The following is a 23912-nucleotide window of genomic DNA, read 5'->3' as shown; positions in this document are numbered from 1 at the left end:
GCTATGCATCTCTCTCCCGCCTGCCCCCACTCCCTCATTCTAATGCCCTCTTGGATATTCACTAGGTGATTGATCAAGCCACTTGCCTCTTCTCCCTGCTTCTCCCATGTAATCTCAACATTCCATATTCCTGATGGGCCTTTGCGGCACGGGGCTTAAAATGTATACTTTTAAATTTTACAAACTTCTCCTTCCCATGGAGTCTTCTAAGTCCAAAGAAACGACTCACTTATTTTGGGGTGGCCCCATTTTAGGGTGGCCCCATTTTGCATCCAGAGTGATAGATACTCAAGTTCACTCTCGGAAGGAATTGATGAAGAGGAGGAGACACTATTTCACTTGGAATATATATATATAGGAATATATATATATATATATATGCACCAGCAATGACAAACCTAGACAGCATCTTAAAAAGCAGAGACATCACCTTGCCGACAAAGGTCCGTATAGTTAAAGCTATGGTTTTCCCAGTAGTGATGTATGGAAGTGAGAGCTGGACCATAAAGAAGGCTGATCGCCGAAGAATTGATGCTTTTGAATTATGGTGCTGGAGGAGACTCTTGAGAGTCCCATGGACTGCAAGAAGATCAAACCTATCCATTCTGAAGGAAATCAGCCCTGAGTGCTCACTGGAAGGACAGATCCTGAAGCTGGGGCTCCAATACTTTGGCCACCTCATGAGAAGAGAAGACTCCCTGGAAAAGACCCTGATGTTGGGAAAGATGGAGGGCACTAGGAGAAGGGGACGACAGAGGACGAGATGGTTGGACAGTGTTCTCGAAGCTACGAACATGAGTTTGACCAAACTGCAGGAGGCAGTGCAAGACAGGAGTGCCTGGCGTGCTGTGGTCCATGGGGTCACGAAGGGTCGGACACGACTAAACGACTAAACAACAACAACAACACACACACATATATATATATATATGCACCAACACCTAGGGGTCTCTATATGTATCAGCACCTAGGGGGAATAACCTTCTTCTTCTTTGGCGATCACTAGTAGCCAAGTAAGACTGTCTTCCATGAACACGGTTAACAGTGAGTCAGTAAGTGACTGTAGAGGCCAATTCTGGATCCACACGTCCTTCCACAGTTTGACATAAGTTTCCAGGCAGGACTTGATCACACCGAGGGTTTGCCAAGCATGCCTTCCTCTTAGCACGTTTCTTCCTTTCGTCCTGAGTTCTAGCATCTTCAAAGTCCATTACACTTTTGGTAAAGGCTGTTCTCCAATTGGAGCGCTCACAGGCCAGTGTTTCCTAGTTGTTAGTGTTTATACTACCTTTTAAAGGTTTGCCTTGAGAGATTCTTTAAACCTATTTTGTTGACCACCAGCATTAAACTTTCCATTTTTAAGTTCAGAATAGAGTAGTTGCTTTGGAAGACGATAATCAGGCATCCGACATGACCAGGCCAACGAAGTTGAGGAATCATTGCTTCAACACTGCTGATCTTTGCTTCTTCCAGGACACTGGCATTAGTTCGCCTGTCTTCCCAAGTGAGATACCGTTGATGAAATATTTTGAGGAGTTGCCCTAAGACTGGAGGGGACTGCACTGCTGTAGGGAACAACCCCCTCCCCTTGAAATGACCATGTTCTAAGATCTGGACTCCCTCCATGCAGCCTGAAAGCGTAAATAAGTGAATAAACCACATTTCTTAAAGCTACGACAGTCTCCACCATGTCTCAATTCTCCAAAAGAGCACAGACCCCCGGGTGATTTTCCTGGAACCGCACAGGCTCTTGCCACCCTACTTTTGCAACAGTATTTTTAAATGATATTGCTATATACCCACACGTTATCCAGGGTTTTTCTTCCTCCAGTGTTGTACTGTGCTACTGTTTTTCTACAGGTTGCAGCAAAAAAGCCTGCTTCAGCAGTTCCCTCGCATCCCCTGAAAGCCTAGCCGGAACTACTACTCCCAGCATGCATAGCGAAAGGCATCTATTTTTGTCCCTTCTTGCCAAGGGAACAGACTGACCAATTAAGAGACGCGCGTGGTAGTCCACCAATGGGAAGCGGGCGAAGGGGCGTGGCCAGGAGATTTGAACTGGCGAGTAGAAGGAGGCAGAATTGCGTGCAGGATCTCGGTAAGGGGACTTAGAAAGAATGTGGCGCGTGTTTAGGGGTGCTGATGGTTGATTTTTATTTGGGGGGGTTGGGAGGGAGAAAAATGTACTGTATATAATATAGGATTCTGTCTGGTGACCAACACGGTACGAGATTATTATCTTGCATCGTCAACTGAACAGCCTTTCCTGCTTTTAGTGCCTTCGGCGGCAGCAATGCGCAAAAAACAGCTCGGGAAGTTTTCGACAGCATGGAGATCTATCAATGTCTGAGGATCATCCTGTCCTTGATGCATCTCCATGTTGTGAAGAAAGAAAGAAAACTCCCCGGCAAGCTCTTGGTATTCAAGCTGCCGTTTAAAAGCACAGGAGCAGGGGCTGGTTAAAACGTTGGCAACTAATGGGAGGGGGGGAGGGTAAGGGGTTGTTCTGTGCTGAACAAGCACTCATTTTTGCTCCTGGGTTAAATATGAATTTTAAAACGAATTATTCCCCCGACCCCTCTTGCATGGAGATTGTTGTAAAAACTAGTGACACGTGAAAAAAAATTCGTGCCCTAGGCCAAGCTGCTGATTACGGCCCCGCTAAGGGGGAAATTAGCCTTGTTAGCCTGTTTGATCTGACCTTCCTCAAAATAGCCTCTTATTTCTGTCTTCAGAAGAAACAAATCCAGTATAGGGCCAAGAATATATATATTTTTGTGGCTGTTCTGCAACATCTCCTTGGCTTTTCTGAACAGAGCACCACAGACCACAGTCTGCGTTTAGAATGTCCACCACACATCAAATATAATATACATTTCAAGCCAAACTGTCCTGGGAGAACTGTAAACAGGATCTCCTGGGGCTTTTTGGTTTGTCTGTTTTTTATAAATGTTATTAGCAGCCCTGAGATTAGGGGATTTAGATTATGATCCAGGTTCAGCGAGTGAGAGGGTTAAGTTTCCCCTCTTATGCTGTTTTCCCAGTCCACATAATTCTCCACACTCAAGCTGCTGTTTGCCCCTTAGTGTAAAACGCAGTATCTGTATGTTTTTGTTTCCCTTCCATTTGTGAACATATGAAAATATCCTGATACCAGCTTATTAATTTTAAGGAATGAAGGACTGAACTAATCTATATTGACTTGACCAACGGTGCTACGCCACTTGGTGATACGGGATCATTCCAGATATTCCCAGTCCCCTGGTATTTTTAAATGCAGGGACAAATTTATTTTATCCAGTGATAGCTTTGCTCTAGCCTAGCAGATACTTGATTTTTGCTAATCCTATTGCAGTCCTCTGAACCACTGCTAAAAACATGACTGTCGTACAAAAAGAATTTTTATTTATTTATTTGCTTACTGACATTGCAACCCTAAGAATATCTTATCAGAAGTAAACCCTATTGAATTAAATGGGGCTTACTCCCAGTAAGTGGGTTTAGGATTTCAGCCTTATAGAATGTCTATCTGGCCCCCATCACACAGTGATGTTGGCTCAGGCCACAACAGCTTAAAAATATAAATAATAAGAACAAGAATCAAATGCAGTTTAAGATGTGGATAGTTCAGTTGGTTAAAGTGCGGTGCTGATAATGCCATGGTTGCAGGTTCAGTCCTCATAATGGACAGCTGCATATTCCTGCCTTGCAAGGGGTTGGACTAGATGTCCCTTAGGGTCCCTTCCAACTCTACAATTCCGTGATTCCAAAAACGTGCTGCTCGTAATCCCTCTATTAAATATTACAGGTCATGCCAAAATATAACAATAAATAGTGGTAGAAAACCAGAATATAAACAAAAAAACAGATTTGAAGAATAGATTTTGAAAGCAATGATTCAAAGTATTAATCCATTAGACTTCAGTTTTTGTTTTTGGCTTTCCCCTTGAAAGGAATTCCAAAATGTTATATTTGCAGTTCTCAGAATTGCTAAATGGTGACTTTGCACAGACAGCACTTCCTTTCAACCACGTGTGGCCCCCGCTAGACATTTCCCATTTTCCTCAGTTTCAGGATGTTTCTGATCTGTTCCAATCTGTCCCTTAAGACATAAATTGAGCCCTTTGGAAACGATTTTGTGAACATGGCCTGAATCCCGAAGTAGAAGTGAAGGCACTGCCTTACTACAAAGCCGTCAGAAGTGATTGCTCTTTTCAGAGAGGACAGCTGTTATTAAAACCCACATTTATAATCTTGCAACAAATGAATGCATTGATTAGCCGGTACAATCAATCAATGAGTGCCTTTGGCCGTTAATCCCTTTTGGCTGAACAGGGCTGTAAATTTGTTGCCTTAGTCGCATTAAAGCAAGACAAATTTATCATCCTGTGTTCAGTTGCTGGGCTCTGAACTTCAGGAAGGTTGTTGAGACATTCTGAAGGACTCCGAGGAGAGTTAGGTGAATGACTGGCATGTGGCTGGTTATTTGCTACTTCCCTGCTTACTGGAGCAGAATGGTTTTTCTCTGTGAATGAATAGATGGCATATGAAATTGCAATTTGTTTATCTCACCATCATCTCCTTATGCAAACTTATGTTGACTTATGCATGCATGTCCCCAGGGTTCCCAACTGCACTATACATTTACGGAAGGATCATGCCACTATAAGCAATCATGGATTTCCCCTTTGTTAGGTGACTCCTCCTCCTTCTTTGGCGGTCCCTCGTAGCCGAGTAAGATTGTCTTCCATAAACACGGTTTTAACAATGAGTCCGTAAGTGATTGTGGAGGCCAATTCTGGATCCACACATCCTTCCACAGTGGGGACATAGATTTCCGGGCAGGAGTTGATCACGGTGTGGATTTGCCAAGCGTGCCTTCCTCGTAGCACATTTCTCCCTTGTGTCCTGAGTTCAAGTGTCTTCAAAGCCCATGACACCTTTGGTAAAGGCTGTTCTCCAATTGGAGCACTCGCAGGCCAGTGTTTCCCAATTGTTGGTTTTTATACTACATTTTTTTAAAAAAAATGCCTTGAGACAGTCTTTAAACCTCTTTAATAATAATAATAATAATAATAATTTATTATTTATACCCCACCCACCTGGCTGAGTCTCCCCAGCCACTTTGTTCCCCTCCCAGAGCTATAATTCCCATAGTTCCCTGGGAAGAAGGATGGATTGTTAAACCAACTGGGGCAGAGGTTTTCAACCTTTTTGAGTCCACGGCTCTCTTGACCAAGGGTCCCCAAACTAAGGCCCGGGGGCCGGATGCAGCCCAATCGCCTTCTCAATCCGGCCCGCAGATGGTCCGGCAATCAGCATGTTTTTACATGAGTAGAATGTGTCCTTTAATTTAAAATGCATCTCTGGGTTATTTGTGGGGCCTGTCTGGTGTTTTTACATGAGTAGAATGTGTCCTTTAATTTAAAATGCATCTCTGGGTTATTTGTGGGGCCTGCCTGGTGTTTTTACATGAGTAGAATGTGTCCTTTTATTTAAAACTAGGTGGCCCGGCCACGCGTTGCTGTGGGTCATCCCTGTGATTCCCCCCACCCTGTCCCAATCCATGACGTATCCCGCCCCTCCTCCCTCCAACCCCCTGGCTCATCCCTGTGTTTCGGTAGGATACCCTTCCCTCTGTTTTCCCCGGGGAGTGTTGTCCCCCCCCCCTGTATCTCCATACATTGGCCCCTGCGCACGCATTGTGAACATTTTTATATGCTTTCTGCGGCACCCCTGTGGGGCTCAGGAGCCCGGTTAGGTCACCCTTTGCCTACAGAGCAAGCTGCCCCATAGGAGCCTGGGGAAAGGAGGCCCACATCCTTAAAAGCCCAATGGAGACTGGCCAAAGGTGAAGCCATCACCTTACTTTGGGTGGCAGCAGCAGGCGCTGCCAGACCTGCATGGCAGAAAGGCTCTCCTTCAGCACCGGGCACTCAGCTCCCAGGCTGGCCTCGCACACAGCAAGCACAAGAAGGGCCTGCCTGCCCGCCTGCCCGGCCTCCCACTTGTCTGTCCATTCCCAACAGCAAGGGCTAGCAAACTGGCTGGCTGGACTTCCTCACATACTTGCCTGCTAGCTCCGAGGGCATCTCAGCTCCTGGTATCAAAACCCCCTGGCCAGCCCCAGAGGCATTATTTGCCTGGGGAGCTTATAGCCAGGGCTGCTACAACAAACAGCTGGGCAAGCCTTTGGGATGCAGAGATGCGAGAGGGCATCAGAGGAGGGAGGGAAGGAAAGAGGGACAGAGGCCAGAGTTACCCACGGCACCCGACCATCATTCAGTCAAGGCACCCCAGGGTGCCACGGCACACTGGTTGAAAACCAGTGACTTTGGGGGATATGGGGTCTCCTAATAACTCTCAACACGCTACAGTTCCCAGGATTCTTGGGGGAAGCCTTATCTTTTTTAAAGTAGTTGTACAATACTTGTTTTAAACGGGGAATGTGGGTGTGGCTCAGTTTGCAGAGCTCCATCGAGGGCAATTCATCACCTGCTCAGAATCAACAGGGATGCGAAGACTCCAGTGCTGCGCATGTTGACCTGCTCCCGTCCTCTCTTTGACACAGAGCCCTGAAGCCATGGCGCACGCCCCGCCCGCTGGAGAGGGCAGCGTGGCGGTAGTGGTGCGGGTGCGGCCGCAGACCCCCCGCGAGCGGGAGGCGAACCGCCAAAGCGTGGTGCAGGTGGTCGGAGACTGTATGTTGGTGTTTGATCCCGAGGAGCCCAGCCCGCCGGGGGTCTTCGCCCAAGCTCAGGACCCTCCGTCGAAAAGGAAAGGCAAGAACCTGACGTTCGCTTTTGACCGGGTGTTCGGCGAGAGCGCTACCCAAGCAGAGGTGTTTGAGAATACGACCAAAGAGATCCTGGACGGTGTTCTGAATGGCTACAACTGTTCAGGTAAGGAGGCTGGAGCTTCTTTTGGCTCTGCCGTAGAGACAGGCGGTCTTCAAGGCCATGCTGTGGCCTGACACCATAGATAAAGGCTAGAGCCGTGATTCCCAATGTGGGGCACACGCCCCACAGGGGGGCAATTTGATTTCGAGAATGAGTTATTAACAGCGATTTATTTTTTGCATTTCTTATGGTTCTAGGGGCCTCACATACAGTATATAAGTACCGTACTTTTCCATGTATAAGACTAGGTGTTTGTTTTTTTTAAAAAAAAATATGCTTAAAAGTTGGGGTTGTCCTATACATGGATAGTGCATAGGGTGGACGTTTGATTGGTTGCTGCTGTGGCTGTCAGTAGCTATTGGGCATGTTATTGGGTACTGTGTCAGTGGCTGGTGTTGATTGGCTGACGCTGTGATAATTGGACGGGCGATGGGGACAGGTGAGAGGCGGATTTTGCGGTGCGTGCGGGTGAGCAATTTTTGGCAACCCCCCCTAAAGTAAGCTCAACAACCCTGGGTAATACTTCCCAAGAAAAGCTCAACAACTCTGTGCCATCTCCCCCTATTTTCTTAAATTTGAGTCTTATACGTAGGGGCGTGTTATACGCGGAAAAGTACGGTATATATTGTGACACATATTTTAAAAATTAAAATCAGAATGTACACGGCAGTCAGCTGGTGACAATGGAGAGATTATCTAAACAGAAAATCCACTGGGCGCATTCAGGGGGAGTAGCGCTCTGGGAGCGCTCAGTCAACAGTTGTGGAATTTCCCCCTGAATGCAACCAGTCCATAGCTGTTCATTTGGAGCAGTTGCCATTTTTTAGAGAGGTGTTTTGGGCCGCTACCTGCTTTGAGCACTGGTGATTGGTGGGTATCTACCTTGGGAAATTCGCAGTTTATCAAGGAGGGAATGTATGACGCTTTCTCGTGGGTCCCGTGCTTTATAAGCGAGGCAAATATAATAATACAGTCATACCTCGGTTTAAGTACGCTTTGGTTTGAGTTCTTTCAGTTTAAGTACTCCACAGACCCGTCTGGAACGGATTAATCCACTTTCCATTACTTTCAATAGGAAAGTTTGCTTCAGGTTAAGTACGCTTCAGGTTAAGTACAGACTTCCGGGAACCAATTGTGTTTGTAAACCGAGGTGCCACTGTAACTGCTATAGAACTCTAAATACAAATGGTAAGTGTATTTAACGTATTAAATAAACTCCGATCACAATTCTTTGGAAGCTTGTCTAGACCAAGTTAATGGCCTTTTAGGCTTCCTCCACATGAATAGGAGTGAGGGGCATCAGGATTTTAGAGAAGCTTAGGTGGAGCATGGCCAAAAAATGTTGGGAACCACTAGACTAGAGAGAGATGCCGTTTGGCACTTATGAGACGGAATTGGAAGCCACTCTTGGCCAGTATTAGAAACTCATATATATAAGCTGGGCCCCAAATGGCTCCTTAAACCAGGGTTACAGTCGCCGAAACGGAATGCCTAGTTGCCATTTTGGGGCCAGACGGCTCAAAAGTTGTATTTTTCAATATGACTTTTTGCTTCCGATTTTGCAGATAAAACATAACAGGTAGAATTCTACAGGATGTGTTGTTATGTGTTGAGTGTTACGCTTCCGTTTTGAGTGCCACACTTCCGTTTTGAGTGTTACGCTGAGGTCTGTCTGTTTTTGCTATTTGTTTTGCGTTTTTGTGGCTCTTTTTTTGTCTGTTTTTGTGACTGTGTGGAACCCAGTTCAGCTACTGATTGATTGTGTGACTACATTGATTACTGCTTTCATTTTATGGATTCATGGTCTTGCTAGAGAGTAAAATTCATGTTAAATTGCTGTTTTAGGGGTTGTTTTTAAAAGTCTGGCACAGATTAATCCGTTTTGCACTACTTTCTATGGGAAAGCGCACGCCTTGGTTTTGGAACGCTTTGGTTTGGAACGGATTTAGTTTGAGAACCAAGGTACCACTGTACGTTGGCCCCAGGATTTGAACAGCCTTCCGGCATCTGTTAGTGATCCAGGTGGTTCAATGCACATCCCTGATATTTAGGGGCTGACTCAGTGGCCATGCTCTCCTTCTCTTCCAGTGTTTGCCTACGGTGCGACGGGCGCAGGGAAGACCCACACCATGCTGGGGTCGGAGAAGGAACCGGGCATCATGTACTTCACCATGGAAGAGCTATACAAGCAAATAGAGGCCAGGAAGGAGGAGAAGCACTGCGAAGTCCTTGTCTCCTACCAGGAGGTACCACCCTCGTCCATTTCTTACAACTTCTCTCTACCTTAGGCTGAAGAGAGATGCAATGTTCATAGCAGAGGTCAGAGCACCCCCAGCAGGACCCCAGTTTTGCAGTTTGACCACCGCGCATACAGATAGGCAATTTGAAACTCTGGGTTTGCCCTTGGTCTTGTTCTCTTCAGAAGGACTGCCTGAAGTAGCATATATGTGAGAACGGGGCCTTTTCTGTGGTGGCTCCCCGTCTGTGGAAAGCTTTCCCCAGAGAGGCTCTCCTGGTGGCGTCATTCCATTCCATTAAGCATCAGGCAAAAACATTCCTCTTTAACCACGCCTTTGGCCATTAAATAATCTTATAGCCTGTTAAAAGTGTTGGGTTTATTTTATTTTTTGTTTATTAGAAGAGCAATTGACTGTTAAACCACTCCAGGGATTGTAGCTCTGGGAGGGGAATAAGGGTCTTCTAACAACTCTCAGCAACGCCAACAAACTCCAGTTCCCAGGATTCTCTGGGGCTGGGGGGGAAGGAAGTGACTTTTTAAAGTGGCATGATGCTGCTTTGAATGTATAGTGCAAATGGGGTCCAATGCAGGAAAATGTACGTTGCAGGGGGTTGGACTAGATGACCCACGGGGGTCCCTTCCAACTCTTCCAGTTCTATGATTCTATGAGTTATCAAGGCACTGAAGGCAAGTTTCATACCAGCTTAGCTACAATCAAAAATATCTTGTGCGTGTTTTCTCTCCCGGGGCTGCAACCTGATTAAAGGCATTTTGAATGATGAATAAATCAATTGATCTATTGATTAATTTTGCATATGGTTAAGACACTACATTTCTGACACAAGAGTGACACCTTTCCGGGGCTGTGACAAATAACCATGTGCCAGGAAAACAGCACTTTCCATTTGCAGAAGGCAAGGCTTCTGATTTATAGGAACCTCTGGAACAATATGGAATGCAGCAGGGACTCTGTGGCCCTCCAGATCTTATCGGACTCCAACTCCCATCAGCCCTTGCCAGCATGGCTGATGGTGAAGGATGCTGGGAGGTGGAGTCCACCAACTTCTGCAGGGACACAGGTTCCACACCCCTCGGATATGGCACAGAAAGGAAGCACAGAGACACCGTCCAAGAAAGCGCTTTGCTATTAGATCATGCACACACGTTGCAGGAGACTTCATCTCAGAAGAGAAAAAGGCCACTGGAAGAGGGTGCTTGCCACCTGCAGTTTCCATAAGGGAATTGTGTGTAAAAATCACATAAAAAACAACAACAGCCAGCTGCCTGATTAATTGGAGGCACCTTTTTAGTTGATTAAAAGCTTCGAAGCAATTGATCTAACTAATTAATCAATTAATCACTGCGGCCCCGCTTGTTTCAGTCCTTGGGCTCCTGCCCATGGCATACGAAGTGCAGCTCAGACCTGTAATATCTAGTTGGTTGGCAGAGCTTCCATCTAGTGCGTTCCCCAGTTCAAAGGGAACCCCGTTTTTTACAGGGTAGCGTGCTACGCCTGTAATGGTGAGAGCTACGCCCAGGGTTCGCCGCTGTGTTTTTGGCAAGGCCGTTCCACGGACGGGTGCTCTGTTCGCTTGCGATCTGCTTTGGCTTTCCTCCCTCAAAAACAAAAAAAAATCTGGAAAACTTTCCAGTTGATGGTTCTCCCCCAGCCCCCATATGTGTTGCCTTGTTACTATAAAGTATTCGGGGCAACCTACCCAAACTAGAAGCACAGATGGAACTACCATTAAAACAGTCAGATACGTTAAAAATCAAAAGTATATTTTGCTGCCAGGCTAACAGGGTTGGCACACTAGCGGCCAAAATTGTGGAAACCTTTTGGGAAAAGTGCATTTCTGAGGTTTGATGGCTCATAACACCTGATTTGCTCTCTAAATCCTCATGTTCATTGGCTACGTTCAAATGAAGGAAAGCTCCTGCATATCAACCTAAGCAAGTTGTGCTTCCTTTTTCTAGTTCTTTGGCTATAACTTTTGATAGAATACAGGTGATTGAACAAACTTGGTTGCATTACACTCTAAATTAAAATATCTCTCCACTGATATATAATTTTATGGTATCACTCCAAAAATAAGTGGTGTTATGAGCCATCAAACCTCAGAAATACACTTTTTCCAAAGGGTTTCCACAATTTTGGCCACTAATTTTTGGGCATAATGCAGGCACCAGTGCAGGGGAGGTCCTGCCCTGTTTTTGCCTGTCAAAGGTTCATCAGAATTGGATTGTTTGGGGGAAGTTCTACTTTTTAATCGGCAGAGAACGAATAAACCTTTTAGTTTCCTCCCTGCCCACATCAGATCACTAGATGCCCCCGAAAACTGATTGACTGGTTTATCCGACCAGCTTCCTGCAGCCTGAAAGAGCAGGTGGTGACTCTTGCTGCTTAGATAAGGAGGGGGCTGTGCTCTTGGCTACAGCGTCAAGCTGGTTTTCCAGGCATGGATAGGGATTGGAGCAAACACGCCAACAGGAGCAGCAGATAGGATCTGCTGGGGTGTTTGCACCTTGCCAACCTCACCTCCCAGTGAGTGACAGTGACACACCTGCTGGAAAACTAGCATAGCGGCTCTGCCCCAGCCGGAAAGCCACTTCTGGAGTGCTGTATTGAAGCCTGATTCTTTCTTCCAGGTGTACAACGAGCAGATCCACGACCTGTTGGAACCGAAGGGCCCACTGGCGATTCAGGAGGACCCAGAGAAAGGAGTCGTGGTACAAGGGCTGTCCTATCACCAGGTGGGTACGATGATTGCCTTTGCAGGGAGGACAATATGGGGTGTGTGTGTGTGTGTGCATATATCTATACAATATGTAGATAAAAGAGCCTATCACTTGCTTAAGGGATTTCTCCAGCTGTGGTGGGAACATGAAGGGGAAGTTACTGTCCGTGGCTGTGGCACAATGCTTTTCTCAACAGTCTCTCTTTCTCTCTGCTGGCCTGTGCCTTTTAGCCAAAATCGGCAGGGCAACTCCTGGAGATGCTGAGGCGAGGAAATCTGAACCGTACACAGCACCCCACAGACATTAACGCCACCTCTTCACGCTCCCATGCAGTCTTCCAGGTAAGTGTGGCAGAGATGGTTAGGGACCATACACAACTTTTTGCAGGGCACCGTAATTAGGAAGACATTCCTTTCCCTCTTCACATAGGAAGTATTATTTCTGTCCCTCAATGTAGTGAAAGCCTTTTGTACGTTCGTGATGATTTGTGCTCTTGATGGCATTTAGCCAGTCGTATGCGATCCCACAAAAGGTTTTGGGGCAGTTACAGAGCTTAATTTCAAATCAGTGAGCATCCTGTAACTTCCTGCTGAATTCCTGCAGCTTTTCATACCGCAAATGCTATGGTGGTTTTGTTTTGGTTTGGTCCCACTTGCTTTGTGCTATAGTGGAAGGCTGCCACTATATTATTATTGTGTCAATGCTAAGTAGCAGAATACACCCATCGAAAAAACCCACCAGCCTGCAGAAGCCTTAAAATAAAATAAAAAAAACAATAAGATTTTATTATTTCAGCCACGGACCAGTTCCAGCTCACATACAATATCAGGGAAGTCATAAAGCACAATAGGGATACATTTGAATTTGCAATTGGGCATACCAGGGACAATACAGATCTAACAGCAGTTAAAAATATATAAGTTAAATCTTAATCACTAAAATATAACCTAAAATTGTCATTTAAGGCCTCAGTCATTATGGTAGCACAGCTTGTTCCCTAAGTTTTATGGCAGTCGCACAGAATTTGGCCACCCTTAGCGTGATCTCTGGATCCTTGTCCTCTACCAGGGATTTTAGACATTGAAGTTCGGACCCATTTGGAGATTTTTGTATAGCAGGGATGATAAGTACCGAACGTATATCCCTGTAGAAACGACAGCGTAACAAGACATGAGAGACTTTTTCTACCTCCATCAAGCCGCAGGGGCAGACTCGTTCCACATATGGTTTACCCTCGAATCTGCCCTGCAATAAGGCAGATGGCAGCACGTTGAATCTAGCGAGGGTAAGCAACCATCTGTATTTAGGTAATTTTGACAGATATATTGGTGAGGAGACCTCTCGAAGCCTTTAATCATGAGGTCTGTTGCCCTGTGTGTGGCTTCCTGGAGATATTTTGTCTTGCCACTGTGGAAAATGGAGGTTAGACCAGATGGACCCTTGATCCGATCTGTGTTCTTGTGGGGTAGATAAAAAGCCATGCCTCTTCCTCCTTTACAACATTGGGGGAAATGTATCTGTCTCTCTACATCACCTCCTAGTCATCTCTCACCTGGCTACTCCAATTTCTTCTCTAGCCTTGCATTACCTTACCTTGGTACCTCCCCTTCACCTTTACAGAGTGTTCTGGGGCCAAAACAATTCACCCCTCTTGCTGCTCTGACCCACATGGTAAAGGACCCCTGGACAGTTAAGTCCAGTCAAAGGTGACTATGGGGTTGCGGCGCTCATCTCGCTTTCAGGCCGAGGGAACCTGTGTTTGTCCGCAGACAGCTTTCCGAGTCATTTGGCCAGCAGGAGTAAACCACTTCTGGCGCAACGGGACACTGTGACGGAAGCCAGAGCGCACGAAAATGTCGTTTACCTTCACGCCGCAGCACTACCTATTAATCTACTTGCACTGGCATGCTTTCGAATTGCATTAAAAGCTTCCCAATAACAGGACTGCCTTCAGGTGTTGTGTAGTTCTCCATCCCCTTGACATCTGATGGGAGGGCGTTCCACTACTCCCCTCTGCCTGGTTTCCTGTAACTTCACTTCTCTCAGTGAGGGAACTGCCAGAAGGAGCTGGACCTCAATGTCCAGGCCAAACAATGGAGGTGGAAATGCTCCTTCAGGTATACAGGGCCAAGACCATTTAGGGCTTTAAAGGTCAGCACCAACGCCGATTCAACTGGCTATTCCCAATGCTGCTTTTCAGGAAGTTCAGTGCTCTACCACCCACACCAAGGGATGCAGCACTTTTAAACTTTTTTTCAGATCCATGTGAAGCAACGGGATCGCGTTGTGGGCATCTCCCGGGACCTTCGTGTGGCCAAGATGAGTCTGATCGACTTGGCAGGCTCAGAGCGGGCCTCTGCCACCAAGGGCAAAGGGGAGCGGCGGCGCGAGGGGGCCAACATCAACCGCTCCTTGCTGGCTCTCATCAACGTCATTAACAGCCTGGCTGATGCCAAGGTAACGCCTTTGCTACTTCTTCCTGCCCCTGGGTTTAGATTTCTGTGATCTGCCCCTGAGTTTACTGTTCAGGGACATGCTCAGACATTGTTAAAAGCCAGGGCACCTGAGTTCGCTTAGTGACAGTCATTCCCGCGTATATATTTTTATATAATAAAGTGTGTGTACAAAAATGCTTCGAAGGCTTTCAGCATAATAAATCTGATCGCGTTATCCAGACTGGTAGAGGCTTGGAAGATGTGCAGCATGATTCGGGGTGGGTGAGGAGCGTCTATTGCCTGTTTTTATAAAGAAATAATGCCTTGCTGCAACATCCCCTCTAATTCTTCCGTCCTTTTCTTGTTCTCATAAAGTGTTTCCTGCACACAAACGTTTTGCAGGAACCCTGGAAAATTCAGCTGCTGAAAAGTGGAGTCCTTCCCACCCCCTGTTATGTATCTCAGCTTCACCACAAGGGGGTGAAGTTGTAAGACTAACAGCACAATACTCTGCATAGAATCACAGAATTGTAGAGTTGGAAGGGACCCTGTGGATCATCTAGTCCAACCCCCTGCAATGCAGGGATATGAGACCTGCAGGTATAGAGCAGAATATAAATTTTAATAAATAATAATAATAATGCAGCTGTCCCTTACGGGGATTGAACCTGCAACCTTGGCATTATCAGCACCAGGTATGTTTACTTGGACGTAAGACCCACTGTGTTCCCTGGGGCTTACCTCCTGGTAGGCGTGCACATGGGATTGTAGCCGCAGTAGCCACAGAAGAATTATAGGGGAATTGTGGGCATTTTCCTGTGGGAACATGATTTTGATAAACCCAGTTTTCGTCTCTCCTTCCTTTTTGGCCCACAGGGCAAAAAGCCTCACATTCCATACCGAGACAGCAAGCTTACGCGCCTCCTAAAGGATTCTATCGGTGGGAACTGCCGGACCATAATGATAGCCGCTGTTAGTCCCTCTGCGCTTTCCTACGAGGACACCTACAACACCCTAAAGTATGCCAACCGAGCTAAAGAGATCAAACTCCTAGTAGGTATCGGAGAAAGCCCTTGAAAAGCCAACCTCTTAAATCAGGCCGGAATTGCTACTTGTGCAAAAATGCAACGGCCTTCCCCATCTCAAAATTGCCTGCTTTCTGTGCTTTGTCCTGGCCTGCAGATGAAAAGCAACGTGGTCAGTGTAGATTGCCATATCAGCCAATACGCAGCGGTTTGTGAGCAACTGAAAGCAGAGGTAAGCAGAACCTTTTCTCTTTGGGTGGGAATCTGAGAAAGGGGAGGGGGTCGTTGTCTAATTAAGCATTATTAACGGGGCATATGGTGGTCCATGGCTACCAGTCACATTGACATATGTGACCTCCATAATTAGCCAACAGCCCTGGCTAGTGGGGCATTTTTGAATTGCTAGGCGAGGTATGCAATCCCTCTGTCTAGTTAAAAAGTTTCACCGCAGTGCCAAGGAGCTCAAAACTGCTGTGTGGCAGTCCAGCTATCGATTCTTGCTGTTTACTAGCAAACTGATGCTTTGCTCCCGCTCCCTGTTAGCATTGCCATACACCAAGCTTTTGGGGGGCCCAGCGGCCCGTGCCGGATTACCAAATTGGCAGAGCAGGTCCCCCATGCCTTTTAGGGGTCCTGCAACAACGGATCAAAATAATACTGATTTGATCTTGAAAGAAAATTACAATCAAGCTTTCTTAGTTTGATGTTATCCCACTAGAGCATGCACACGGGGTGGGGAAGAGAGATTTCGACTGCCGTGGGGCCTTCGCAGGGTTTAAACCGGCACTGCCAGGGGCCTAGTTAGGAATCTAGCAAACTGGTGTGGCAACCACAAAATGCACCCTTTACAGAAGAAAAAACTGGTGAGTCTCAATAAGAAGCAACAGGAAAAACACCTGAGCGCAGGTGAAACAAGGGACAGACGGGCAAAAAACAGGTTGGTCCCCCACCCACTCAAAAGACATAGAACTTTATTTATTCTTTTAAGGAAGGGCAGGTGTGAGGAGGGTTGTCTGAGGGTGCCCACAGGTGCCATGTTGAAGACCCCAGATACAAATGTTCCCTTCAGGCCAAGTTCCACTCGCGGAAGGTCCTTAGAACTAGTCCTCCGTAGAACGTTATTCAGGACAACACTGTAAACAATTAAAAACATTGGCAGGATTTTTAAAAAACCACTTGCAATGTGACAGGAATCATGGTGACAAACAATTTTTAAAGAAAATATGGGGAACATTATACATTGCAACTGGAAAAGAATAACTATGGAACCCATGGAGGGGTGGAGGGAAGTCTAGGGGTTCAGAGAATCCTATTTGTTTATGATTTACATGTGAATGGAAATGGAAAATCAAATAAAAAAATATTTAAACTAACCATGGCCACGAAAGCATGATTGGTTTGTAATACGGACAATACACTGTGATCTTGGGAACTTTGCCCTGTGTGCGAAATAAATAATTTTTTTACGCCTCTCAGGTGGCTGAATTAAGAGGGCGGCTCCGGGCCTATGAGGAAAATGTCCCAGAGGTTAGGCCTCACCTTGTGCCACCTGTTCTGACACCTTCCAGACCTGGCCAGGATGAGTTTCTCAGGTAGGTCTTCTGTATGTCATTCCACAGGAAGCATTGGAGTCGCTGCCTTTTGATACAGACAGGACTGCAAGAAGCCTGTGCAAAGTGTGGCATTTAAAGCTGAAATCTGGCCAGTCATGGACCCCAGGATTTAAAGGATCTGTTCTGGGCCTCCTCCCAACCTCTTCTTTACCTTCCCTAAAAACCAAGGCTTTTCGAAGATATTCAGAGACATACAGTCCTTAAATTTTCCTCTCTTTTTTTTTTTAACCACAACAACCACGAGGCCTAGAAATTTGCCTCTATTTAGAAAACAATGCTGCCCACGATTCTCAAGTGTTGTGGAATCCACTGTCAGAGGTCTTCGCCCACAATAATAATTTAATAATAATGATTTAAAAATAATAATAATAATTATATCCTACCCATCTGGCTGGGTTTCCCCAGCCACCCTGGGTGGCTTACAACATATGCAAAAATGCAACAAAACATCAAACATTTAAAGAAAACAAAATATCCTCTACAAGCAGCAAGCAGACCAATAAACCAATAGAAACCGACAATAACAATAATAACAGCAATAATAAACAGTTTATAGTTATATCCAAATTAAAATAAAAGACCGCATCCACACCATGCTGAGAGCTATACTGTATAATCCTGCGTCTAAGACTACTTTTTAACCCAGGAAAATCTTCTCAAAAGTCAGGGGTCGTCTTATACGTTAGGTCGTATTTCTTAAACAGCGAGTATATCCCAAACTCTATATTTTAACTGGAAAAGTTGGGGGTCGTCTTATACACTCAGTTGTCTTATACGCCGGAATATACGGTAGTTTGTTTAGGGTGCCGAGAATTGTTAGAAGACCCCCCCCCCCCCTTCATGGAGCTACAATTCCCAGATTATCCCAGGAAGTGAAGTTGATTGTTAAACTGCTCTGAGAGGGGAGGGAGGGTCTCCGAACAATTCTTTATTCACCCTTAACAAACTACAGCTCCCAGAATTCTTTGAGGGAAGCCGCGAGTGTTTAAAGTGGCATAACAGGGCTTTAAATGCACGCTGTGTGAACGTCTAGTGTTAGCTACTTGTATCGCTGGGGTCAGGGCCGGATCTGTAGGTTTGATGAGGCCCTAAGCTACTGAAGGTCATGGGGCCCTTTATATGTCCAGCTGTCCTTTGTCAACAACAAAATGTCGCTGCTTTTTGTGTTGAATATACTGTATACTATATGGTAATTTATGGACCTAATAGGTATCAAAAGCCATTTGCACATAACAAGATATGTATTTTGTCAAAGTAATTGTTGAACTGAAATACAATTAAGAAGAAGTATATTAATAGTGAAATACAATTAAGAAGTATATTAATGGTCAAATAATTATTAAGCCCTAACTTAAAATGAATTTTTATTCATAACAAACTTAATGATGCACATTGGCATTTGGCAATAACAAAAGTTCCTTTAGAAACACAATTTACAAAGACTCATAATCTAGTCCCTAGAAACTTGCTATAACATGAAATACTAATAGCAAACCAGTGATATTCTAGGGAGCAGGCTAGCAGGCAGGGCCCATTATTTACATCATAAGAGCCTACACAACAGAAAACATTGTTGCTGTATGTAGGCTTTATTTCATTTGTTTTTTATCTTATATTTTGGAAATGTACATCCAGGTTGTTGTTTTTTCCCTTTAAATTTTTTGGGAGCCCCCAAGAGAGTGGGGCCCTAAGCTATAGCTTGTTTAGCTCATACGTAAATCCGGCACTGCGCAGGGGTAAGGAGAGAGGTACAGATCATTTAATTGCCTACCGAGGGTGGGAGTGGGCTATGGGTGAGAATGAAACCGGCTGAGAGCCGGCGTCATGTCTAGGAGCCCAAGCTATGAAACAGGACATCCTTGGTTTGAATTTCACCTCCTTCCAAGACTTTCTCAAACTGAGCAAGGCTGTGCCCCCAGAAGCGGGGCGCGGGAAGGTTAGACCAGATGTCCTTTGGGTTTCCTACCAGCGCTTGGTAGAGAATGGTTGGTGACACCCCACTCTTGCACTTGGTACAGGTCAAAGGAGGCTTGTTCCGACTATGAAGCCCCGGATAAGGGCGATGGCAAGACAGAGCTGTCGAAGCCAAATGATGGTGCCTCTCGTTCAGGAAAAAGCAGCACGGCAGAACAGGTAAGGGCCATGAAGGATGTGGGGTGGGCATCCAGGAGATCTCGGCATGTAGATCGTTTTCCCCCGAGGCTTTTCCATCCAGAGATCCGCTCAATATCTGCACTGCCTCTCTCAAAGATTCACACATGGTTGTTCTTATAACTGGCCGCTGAGACCGTTTCTTGGCTAATCCTGGAGCGCCCCACAGGGATTGCTCCATGAGGCAGCAAGTGGATTTGTGGGTGCTTTGATCAGCCCCCCCCCCCGAGGGTGCTCTTTTCTCATCCGCACCCAGGGGAATTGGGAGTGTTGCATGATATCGCAGCAGCTCGTCCAATTGTTGTTGTTTTCTTAAAAAATAAATTTATTTGGTAATTACATATCCAACATAAAAACAAGATTCCACAGAATCTCCAGGACTTCCCTCCTTCCCTTTGTGGTTCCTATTCAGGGGTCAGGAAACTTTTTCAGCAGGGGCCCGGTCCACTGTCCCTCCTCAGACCTTGTGGGGGACCGGACTTTTTTGGGGGGGGGTGAACGAATTCCTATGCCCCACAAATAACCCACAGATGCATTTTAAATAAAAGGACACATTCTACTCATGTAAAAACACGCTGATTCCCGGACCGTCCACGGGCCGGATTGAGAAAGCGATTGGGCCGCATCCAGCCCCCGGGCCTTAGGTTGCCTACCCCTGGTCCTATTGCTAATCATTTCCTCCTGCATCTTTTACGATAATCCAAATCTTTCCCATCTCCGTTATGTCCAAAATTCACCTTTAAACTACAAGCGGTTATTCAGATCGTCCAATTGTCAGGCGGGCACAAAGCACGCGATGGGTAGAATTTAGCGTCTAGTATATATTGTACAAATTTTACACCTGCATACCCCCCCCACACACACCTTTTTTTCTTTCTGTGTTTGATAGATTCGGGAACTGGGGGGGAACTCCAGCTTCTGTGCCACAGAGTCCTCAGATCCAGCTGAGAAGCAGGAGAAGCTGAATGCCGGGTTGCAAGGAATGGATAAAAAGCAGCTGATCAGGTGAGTCGGCGTCTTTCCACCCGATGCAGGGAGAGCGAGGTCTTCTTATCCTGCCATCTCGTGCAGGTTTAAGCACATATCGGGTTGGCAGTCAAATTGATGTCACAGGCATTTCATCTTTCCAACATGCTGCTTAACTGCAGGGTGGGGAAGGAGCCACGCCCATTTCTCTTTTGCAGCATACACAACATACATTCAAAGTACGCGACTTTCCCCCACTTGAACCCGGGGACCTGGAGTCTTTCGCTCTCTGAAAGGCAAACTACAGTTCCCCGGGATTCTTTGGGGGAAAGCCATGTGCTTCAATCGTATGTTGCGCGCACACAGCCCTTTGCTCCCGTCTCTCCCATTGTGATCCCAGGGTTATTTTCGGCCTTTCTTACTTTCTCAGGCTGGTGATGTCAATCTTGCACGTGGCACAGAGGCAGTACGCCCTTCTGAAAGCTGCCAACCTCCTCACCCCGGATACGAGAGTCGACTTTGAAGACCTGGGCAGCTTGGTGTCGGGAGAAGCCTGTGAGGCCCCAGACGTTTCCGCTCTAAAGGAGCAAGTTGGGGAACTGGATGCGGCTACTCGAGGCAGCCTGGAGCCAGAAGGGCAGCAGCCCATGGATAATGGTGATTCTTGGGGGGGACGGACAAAATCAGAATATAAAACCACAAAATATATAATCAATAGAAAAAAAATAACCCACACAACCACATTTTAAAAGGGCATAGGATCAAATCAACCAAAGGCCTGGTTAAAAAGGAACATTTTTGCCTGGCACCTAAAGGTGTATAATGAAGGCACTAGGCAAACTTCCCTGGGGAGAGCATTCAACAGATGGGGAGCCACTGCAGAGAAGGCTCCATTCTCATGTTGCCGCCTTCTGGTCCTCTCGAGGAGGAGGCACATGAAGGAGGGCCTCGGAAGATGATCTTAGGGTCCGGGTAGGTTCATATGGAAAGAGGCGGACCTTGAGGTATTGCGGTCCTGACCCGTTTTAAGGTTTTATGGGTCAAAACCAGCACTTTCAATTGGAGCCAGAAACTGATCGGTAGCCAGTGCAGTCGGATTAGAAATAGCAGTGAATGGGATTGGCTGAGTGCAGAGCTCCCCCATTGGCTGATGGGGGGGTTGGCTGAGTGCAGAGCTCCCCCATTGGCTGACTGGGTGGTTGGCTGAGTGAAGGGTTTCCCCATTGGCTGACTGGGGGGTTGGCTGAGTGAAGGGTTCCCCCAATTGGCTGATTTGTACAGTCTCCCGGGTTCATGCCCTTGAGTGTGTCTCTCTCTCTTAGGCTGCCAGTTTTCATTGCTCTCTTCCTCTCTGTCACAGCTGCCCTCCTGCCTTCGCTTCCTGCAGCCGAGTGTGCTGATCCAACGGGCGGTCCTGGGGTCTTGTCCGCTTCACCAGAGAGGGGGCCAATGCCAAGCGCAGCTTTCAAGACCCCCCACCTCCCAACAAAGAAGCGAAGGAAGTCGGCAGAGAGCCCACCGCTGTCCGAGAGGAGCTCCCCTTCTAGCCCCAAGGGGCGGGCCAAGCGCCGGCGGAAGACTCGCCTGTCCCCGCAGCAAGTGGGCTCCCTGAAGGAATGGGCTGCTGCTTTCCCCCAGGCTGACGGCACCAGCACTCCTGTCGTGGATAAAGCCAGGTCTTCTAGTCCGTACAGCCTCCGCCCGCTGCCATGCTGCCCTTTGACAGTGACAAAGACCCGTAGGCCTCTGGCCACCTCAGCCGCCCAGAATTGCTCCACTCCAGCTCCGCTGAGGGGCCTGAACACCACCTTTGACCTCTGCGAGGTTCCCTGCCCTCCTGACGTGAAATCCAGCGCTCCTAAATGCCCTGCCTGGGAGAGCGTCCAGCAGCTCTCTAACCACCAGGGGGCACCTTTCATACCCAGGTGGGTGCCTCTGAGCTGCAAGGCCCTCTGGCATTTCCTTCCCTTTGCAGAGGTTTGGCCCAGGGGCCCCCAGACACAAACTATGCCAATACTTGCAGCTCCCAGTCGAAAGCGTAGGGGGCAGTCTCCGCCAAGCAGCAGGAAAGAATCCCACGAAACACAGTTCCTGCCTCCACTCTTACAATCTAAGTCAAAAAGTCATGGCACAAAAGGAAAAAGCAACGGGGAGGGTGGAGGAAAAGGATTACACTCAGGCAACAAATTCCTGATGTTACCAGGTTGGGTGGAAATGGGCTGCTTGTAGTTCAACAAAGAAAAGAAAAAAACAGGCCTGCGTGGCCTTTTGATAACCCAAAAGTTATGCAGCCAAAAATTGTGGGACCTCGGCCTTCTGGGCCCTAGCAGGAATCTACTTGTCACTCTTGCTGTGGCGGTTAAGGCTCTCAGTGGCCGAACTGGTACCATCACCTCCAGAGGAGACGGTCCTGCTATTCTTCCTCACAGAGTTGCTTCTACTGTACAATCATTTTAAGTTGGGGGAATTGGGGAGGAAGGCATGAGCCCAGCTGTTAAAAGCAGCACAGGATGTTTCCCATTTCCCAGCAAAGTCTCCAAAAAGTTAAAACTGTTGAGACCTGTCTGCATTGCCTGAAAGTTCCTGGTCTTTAAGATAGCCTTGCAAATAGTTACTAGCCTGCAAGGATTTTTGCTAGCCAGTTGGGTTTGTACGTTAGGTGCAGAGGAGGGCCAGAGCGTTGCCCTCCCCAGTTCCTCTGCCAGTCTGCTCACTCGCCTCCATTCAATTCTTAGTCGTCTAGGCAAATATTTAAATGCAAGGCTACTTTAAGAGGCGTGGACCTTTCTTTGGCAGCCAATCCCTGCCTTTGCCCCATATCACTTGGTAAATTACAGATGACCATTTTCCTTGGGGTGGGGAGGGGGATGTACAGCCATACCCTCCTGTATGATGTGGTCTTGCATTTACCTCCTGCAATCCGTCAGTTCCAGGCTGTCGATGCCAGTATTCACCATGAAGGGTTCCTCCATCCCTCGGTCGTCCTCCTTGGCTTCCAAAACCACAACGCAGAAGAGGAGGCACACCACAAAGTAAGCTCACTCTCCTCTTCAATAGCCCTGCCCTGGGAACACTGCTATGTCCTCCTGGCCCTGATTGCGGACATCAAAAACAGTGGTACCTCATTTTACAAACACAATTGGTTCCGGAAGTCTGTACTTAACCTGAAGCGTACTTAACCTGAAGCGAACTTTCCCATTGAAAGTAATAGAAAGTGGATTAATCCGTTCCAGATGGGTCCGCGGAGTACTCAACCTGAAGTGTACCTAACCCGAGGTATGAGTGTAATAAAATTACAATAAGACATAAAAGAAAAGAAAACAATTAATTAAAATACAGATTAAAATACAATATTAAAATTTAAAATGCAGCCTCATTTTAAGTAGTCCATAAATCCAAACCAAGAGGGGGGAAAACACAGGGGTCAGACTGATTACAGGTAGGTAGCCGTGTTGGTCTGGGTCGAAGTAAAATTAAAAAATTCCTTCAGTAGCACCTTAAAGACCAACTAAGTTTTTATTTTGGTATGAGCTTTCGTGTGCATGCACACTTCTTCAGATACAGTGAAATAGGAGTCCCCAGGCACTTATGTAGAGAAGGGGTGGGGGTCAGACTGAATCCAACCCAAAGGCCAGGCGGAACAGCTCTGTCTTGCAGGCCCTGCGGAAAGATGACAAATCCCGCAGGGCCCTGGTCTCCTGTGAGAGAGCGTTCCACCAAGTTGGGGCCAATACTGAAAAGGCCCTGGCCCTAGTTGAGGCCAATCTAGCCACCTTATGGCTCGGGATCTCCAGAATATTGTTGTTTGTGGACCTTAAGATCCTCCGCGGGGCATACCAGGAGAG

General features: G+C 46.8%; 1 protein-coding gene across 2 annotated transcripts in view; it reads left to right on the top strand.

The window, feature by feature from the left end:
- Window positions 1-2003: 2003 nt before the first annotated feature.
- KIF18B (kinesin family member 18B) overlaps window positions 2004-23912 on the top strand; it is a 24364-nt gene continuing 2455 nt past the window's right edge. Inside the window, exons 1-14 of one of the 2 annotated variants that reach the window (XM_088655098.1) lie at window positions 2004-2098; window positions 6572-6902; window positions 8988-9145; window positions 11788-11892; window positions 12108-12218; window positions 14137-14334; window positions 15189-15365; window positions 15495-15569; window positions 16814-16929; window positions 18969-19083; window positions 19991-20106; window positions 20498-20724; window positions 21428-21992; window positions 23001-23099. In XM_088655098.1, coding sequence (XP_088511224.1) covers window positions 6584-6902; window positions 8988-9145; window positions 11788-11892; window positions 12108-12218; window positions 14137-14334; window positions 15189-15365; window positions 15495-15569; window positions 16814-16929; window positions 18969-19083; window positions 19991-20106; window positions 20498-20724; window positions 21428-21992; window positions 23001-23099 — 2381 coding nt within the window. In that variant the 5' untranslated portion in view covers window positions 2004-2098; window positions 6572-6583. Of the gene's footprint in view, window positions 2099-6571; window positions 6903-8987; window positions 9146-11787; window positions 11893-12107; window positions 12219-14136; window positions 14335-15188; window positions 15366-15494; window positions 15570-16813; window positions 16930-18968; window positions 19084-19990; window positions 20107-20497; window positions 20725-21427; window positions 21993-22994; window positions 23100-23912 lie in introns of both variants that reach the window. The other variant, XM_060282338.2, reaches the window with a different exon arrangement.

Source organism: Zootoca vivipara, chromosome 12, assembly GCF_965207765.1.
Source record: "Zootoca vivipara chromosome 12, rZooViv2.hap1.1, whole genome shotgun sequence".
Lineage (NCBI taxonomy): Eukaryota > Metazoa > Chordata > Lepidosauria > Squamata > Lacertidae > Zootoca > Zootoca vivipara.
The sequence above is the reverse complement of the archived record's forward strand: the minus strand, read 5'-3'. Positions and strand labels throughout refer to the sequence as shown.